At 37.9% G+C, this 6000-nt stretch overlaps 1 protein-coding gene across 1 annotated transcript in view; it reads left to right on the forward strand.

Moving 5' to 3' along the window:
- Positions 1-5787, forward strand: part of TMEM26 (transmembrane protein 26) — a 51705-nt gene extending 45918 nt beyond the window's left edge. The window contains exon 6 of the mRNA XM_077125217.1: positions 2084-5787. Within this exon, the coding sequence (XP_076981332.1) occupies positions 2084-2502 (419 nt within the window). The 3' untranslated portion in view covers positions 2503-5787. The remainder of the gene's footprint in view (positions 1-2083) is intronic.
- The last annotated feature ends 213 nt before the right edge of the window (positions 5788-6000 follow it).

Here is a 6000-nt window from a genome sequence, read left to right on the forward strand (position 1 = left end):
GAATTAAACAAGACACATAGGGACATGCCACTTATATAAGATGTCTAAAAGAGCAAATTCACAGAGACAGAGATCAGAGGTTACCTTGGGATGGTAGGACAGAGGGAGAGACTGTATGTTTGATGGACATGGAGTATTTGTAAATAAAACAATTTTAAAAATTCAATGCCTCACTCACACCAGACATTTCAAGTAGCCAGTATAGGGCAGCACAGATATAGAACATATTTATTATCATGGAAAGTTCTTTTGGACAATGTTGACCTAGAGTCATCCATAACTTCTAAGACCGATGGAATTTTTATTTGGAATTATCCTGGATGCCACCTCACTCTGAAGAAATTCTAGAAATCAATAATCACATTTTCCTCAGACTGGACTTCTTTTTTATGGCACCCTAATGTGATGGCCTCAGAATTAGAATTAACTTTAAGACAAGGATACTTAATTTTTTTTCTGTTCTGTTTCTTTTTTATTCACACTGATAGGCTCATAGGTCTCAGAGGCTACTTCAGACACTAGCATCCATTTTCTGCAAACAAACAAAACCATCACTAGTTTAGCTGGCAGCTTTTTTCAGAAATACCAACAACCTAATTAGTAATTAATAACTACACATGCACACACAGATTTTGTTCTAGTGTATCCTAGAAGGGATTCTATGCCCATAGGTCAAAATATTAGGTGCTATCACTTTAGAACTCTCGTAATACCCTTAGGGGAGCTCCTAGGAGCCTTTATATTGATTTTTCCTTGGGCAGCCATTCTTCTGATCCTCACCCTCTTCTCATATTTTGTGGCTCATAGCCTGGCTAAGAACATTTTTATTTAAGAAAGAAATTTTGTAAACTTTCAGGGGTGATAATGTTATACAGCTGTTTGAAAAACAAAGACCAAATGTTACTTCTGATTAAATCACTATTGTATTTTTCTGCAAATAGTACATTATGTTCACCCATATCAAAGCAGCTTCAGAGTATTTACAGGCTCCAGTAGAAGAAGGCATTCTTTGTTTGAAAACTCCAAATAAAGGCTTCTTTATTTAAAAAGGATTATTTTCTGCCCTTGACCCTTAATTAATTTTACATTTTAGAAATTGAAACAAAAAGGCTCATCTGTTGATTGAACCTCGCTTTGTTCAAGTGGAAAATCAGTACTTATAGCCAGTCTTTCTTGTAAACTGTGAAACAAAACCATTAGGGATTAGAATGAAATGAAATAACAATGGCATTTATTTTGAACTTTTTTTCTGTCACCATTACAAAATATGTTTGACATGAAATAAGTTTGAATTTTAATATAAGCACTTGAATTTGTACAAAATGCAATTTATACACATAGCCAAATGAGCCATGAGTGTAGGAAGATCCTACAGATAGGATACAGAAGGGACTGAGGCATGTATCTCTCTTCCATCTCTTGGACTTATTTGACAGGTAAGTGACTCATTATCCCAATGGAAAGATTGAGGGAGAAAAACAGAGGGAAGCCAGGAATATTACTGTAATGAAATTTAACCCCATAGAAATAAAAATGACCCAGTGAATAGGTACCCCTCTCCCCAAAATATTATTATTATCCCAGTTTTCAGATGAAGAAACTGTGGCCCTGAGAGGTTAAGTAACCTGGCCAGCATCTCACTGCTAGAAAATGGGAGAGCCAGAAGCGCCTCTCTGACTTCACACCTTGAAGGAGCCCCTGTGCTGCCTGCCTACACTGCAGACCCAAGGACAGACATTGTGATTTCCTTTATTCTTCATCCTCTCTAGAGTTTTTCCCCAATATGAGAACTAGAAGGTGTGCTGGAATTCTTTTTTGTTTTTACGTGGATGAAAACTAGAGGACTGAATTTCTTTGGTATGTTTTACTGACGTTATGACCAATTACCAGTTGTGAATATAAAATGACCAAGCACGTTAAATGGCAGGGTAGGCTCACCTGTTCCACGTAGAATTAAATTGCAGTCATTCTCAGTCATTTGTTGGCATAGTTCCATTGCTAATGATGTGTCCCTCTGTCATTGTGTCTTAACATTTCTACGTTTCAGAGAGAGATTTGTAACCGGTCCTTCTTGTGTTCGCAGTGCAGTATGTCGTGTGCCCCTCCACTGGGGCAGCGAGGGGATTCCGTGGGCTCTTCTTCTGCCAGCACAGCGCTGATCTGTGGAATATTGGCATCAGCGTCTTCATACAAGATGGCCCCTTCCTGGTTGTGCGCCTCATACTGATGACCCACTTTAAAGTGATAAACCAGATGCTGGTGTTCTTTGCCGCCAAGAATTTCCTCGTGGTAGTTTTACAGCTCTACCGCCTGGCGGTGCTGGCCTTGGGAGTGCGATCTTCCTTGCGAAACCGCTCAGAAGGCCGGAAAGGGGAGGACCGCCGACTGAGCCAACCAGCCGAGGGTGAGCTCTCCACCCGGGACTGGGAGACCGAGTCCACGGAGGCTGTTCCACTGCGGGCCTTACCGGTGGCCTCGGATGGCTGCTTCTTTCCCCCATAGTTATTTGTTCACAGCAACATGCCTTCTAGAACTTTGACTTTCTGGTTCTTCTTACAGACAGGATCTCCTCCTCTTCTACCTCTTCCTCCTTCTCCTCCTCCTCCTCCTCATGTAATAATTTTCAAAAGAGCAACATAAAAAGCCGAGGAATTTTCTTTTTTCAATGGAATGAATGGAATGAACTTTAGTGGCTGTCACTACAAATTCTGTGTGATGGTATCAGATGTTATAGCTGTCCAACGACTAAGCGATTTGTTTGTCTTGAACTGTTTGAAAAGCTATGGACGGGGTTACAGTGACATGCTCTCAAAAGATTTAGTGCAGACAAACAGTGTCGTGGCTATTACCTGAAAATATAGAAGCTTTGAACTTTGGCTCCATTGTTAGACTATCTCGTCTGATCTTTTCTGCAATGTCCCTCTGACATAAAAAAAATATGTACATTCAGTGAATGCAGAACAAATGAAGGGAAATGTGCTTTTAAAATTACCTCACTGTGGGCTGGAAGCAGTGAAAATCTCTGCCCAGCTTCCATATCAAAGACAGCCCTATTCATCGCTGCACAGGCCTTCCAGGAAAATAACTTTTCTGGACTTTCGTGGTATTCCGTCATAGCACATATGCTCTCACAGCAATTTTACTGCTTTTGGCTTGGGCTCTACAAAATTCACAGCAAGCCATTTCAGTTACATATCTACTGGTTGTGAGGCAGGAAATTTTGGTAAAATGTTAGCAAAGTCACAATTTCCATTGTGAACATGATTTGTGGTGTTTGTCAGTGTTTTTCGTAATCCCACTTTGCCATTTTCTATATTGCAGAGTCGAATTATGCAGGTTGATGCAGAGAAGCTCCAAAGCAATGGATAAAGGTGTTTCAGGCCTTTTAAGTGTCCCCGTCATTACTGGTGTGTGCCAGGGGTAGTGAGCATACCTGTAGCTCCTCTCAACTTCCACCACTGGTGATGGCCTTTCGTGTCAGGGAGCGTGTTGGTGATGGAGGATTGCATCAGCTCTAACCATGGCCAACTGCTCTTGATTAGTGATGGGGGCTGGAATATGACACAGTATTGTGGAAATCAGGAAATTCACTTTTCCCCTGCACTGTCTTCATTTCCCTACTATTAAAAGAACTATACATTCCCTTTTTATATACCTCTATAATTTCCAGATGGAGGTGATTCACATCCTTTTAAAATGATTTGTTTTTTTTAAAGGTATAGTGTGAAAATTTACTCTGCAGTACAGCAGTAATTATATGAGGTAAACAGTTATTAAACTGTACTTTTAGAGTCCAAAGCATAAATCATCCTATATTATTATGCTGAGGACTTCAAAGGTACATACAAATAAGGCAGGGTATGACCATAAGTTGAATATGATCTATGGACAACTAGTTGGGACAATTGTTATTTATAAATCTCCGTGACCTATGTATGTTCAAAACATTTGAAAGTTTCTTAGACAATTCTGTTTTTATGCAGAGAAGTACATATATCCCAATCAAAGTCTTCTGCAGTGCCTATGACCATATATGTTTCTGTTTCCTTTACTTCCTAATTTTAAAAAATATGATTGCAAAATGACGCATGAAATTAATGGACTACAATTATAATTTTCCTTAATAATTTTATGAAAATTAAAATCAGAAAATTATATTTATATGAAGTAAAGAACTTGACAACTTGTAAGGGCAATGCTATTTAAGATGCTTAGCATTTGAAAGCAGAATAATAACTGCTATTTATAAAAATTCCTCAGCAGAATCTGTTTTATGTTGACTGTTTTATATTGAATGTTTTCTTCCACAATATGTATGTGCTACTTATTATTGCAGATTTGCTCATGGCATACTTTTCATGTTTTAATTTTTTTCTTCCAGCAAAACAAATATTGAGCCTCTAAAAATAGATAAAGTATAAAGTAGTACAGTTTTTGCGAAGATATTTTTAAATGTTTCCAAATCTGAAACTTGGCTTGGCTTCATGAATGAGTTTCTAGTGTTTAAAGTATTTTGTAATAGCACTCTTCTGAGGACCTGGGAAATAAAAAGCCTGTCCAGATACTAGCTTTAGAGTGCCAGGAAGGCAATGGTGCCCATGACCATCTCAGCAACTAATGGTGGCAAAAATAGACACACGCTTTGCAAGATTTTCCAGGAAAACTTATAAAGGGCAGCATTTGTTATCCTAACCGCCAAGACTCCTACTTCCTAGGATAGGCTGTTTTTATAGTAGAAAGAAAAATCTATATTTGTTTAGTTGATTTTAAACACCCCTAAGTCCAGGTTATATCTATAGGGGCTTTGATGAAAAGTTAAACTTTATTTAGTTAATAGTATGTTTTCATTGTAAATGGGTATAATATTGCAATGTTTGAAAACATCCAAGTGTTTGCTCTAATGTGGCTGGAACATCTGTCACCTCCATGTGTTGGCATCCTGTGGACTTGCTTCTACTTTATTTGTAACCAGATAATTATTCAGATCATCTGTATAATGCTTTACAGAGCCTACCTCTACCATCCCCAAAGACATACAGCCCATGAATTGCCAACCAACCACTAACAAGAGTGGCTCATGTGTGGTTGTTGCTGGTAGCGTTACTGTTGCTGTTGTTATTTAATCACTTGATTAAAGCTCCATTAAATGTTCTTTCTAGAAATACATCATTCCATTTGTTATGAAACACAGTAGACATGTTTTGATGATGGTGTGTAGAAACATACCTAACAAACATCTTGTTGGTTTTCATACTGTGTGAGTCATAAGGGACATGACTTGACATGCAAATATCTCAACCTTTGCAGAAAACAAGAGGAAGGAAAAGAATCTGGTCTCTCCACCTCCCCCCCTTCTTCACTCTCTCCTTCCCACCCTCCATCCCTCCCTTCCTTCCTTCTTTGCAGAATGAGTAAAAGTTTAGATAGATCTATGTGAAAAATTCTTTCATGACTATATAAAAGTAGGCTTGGAGGCATTGTGAAATTTGCCCTGGAATTTTACCCAAACCATCTCAACTGTTTTTGTATTAATAAATAGGACATTCTACTCCATGTATCTCCTTGTTGGAATTCCGGTATAGACATTCAAGGGCTGCTACAAGAAGAAAAAGAATCCAACAAAACCAAACAATAAAAAGCCCACCCTTCTGATAAATGCTAATGTTTATCTGACGCAAGAGCCATGTTATCTATAAAAGTAGACTTGAATTTGCAATTGAATTTTAATAAACTTTTTTGCCATTCTCTTTCCATATTATCAATGGTAAAATTGATATTGTCTTTTTTTTTTTTACAATTTTTTATTTAAGCTGGAATTGATAATATAAGAACATAAAAATTTGTATTGATCAATAGCATCCATTCTAATCTTTCAAAGTGAAGAGAATTGCACAGTTTATCCATTGGTTCTGTTGTAATTCTGCTAACCTAAAACAGCATTTTAAGCCTTGTAAAACCAAAAAGATAGAGCCGAAAAAATCAGGATTCGCTATTGTGGCA

This window comes from Tamandua tetradactyla, chromosome 13 (genome assembly GCF_023851605.1).
Source record: "Tamandua tetradactyla isolate mTamTet1 chromosome 13, mTamTet1.pri, whole genome shotgun sequence".
NCBI lineage: Eukaryota > Metazoa > Chordata > Mammalia > Pilosa > Myrmecophagidae > Tamandua > Tamandua tetradactyla.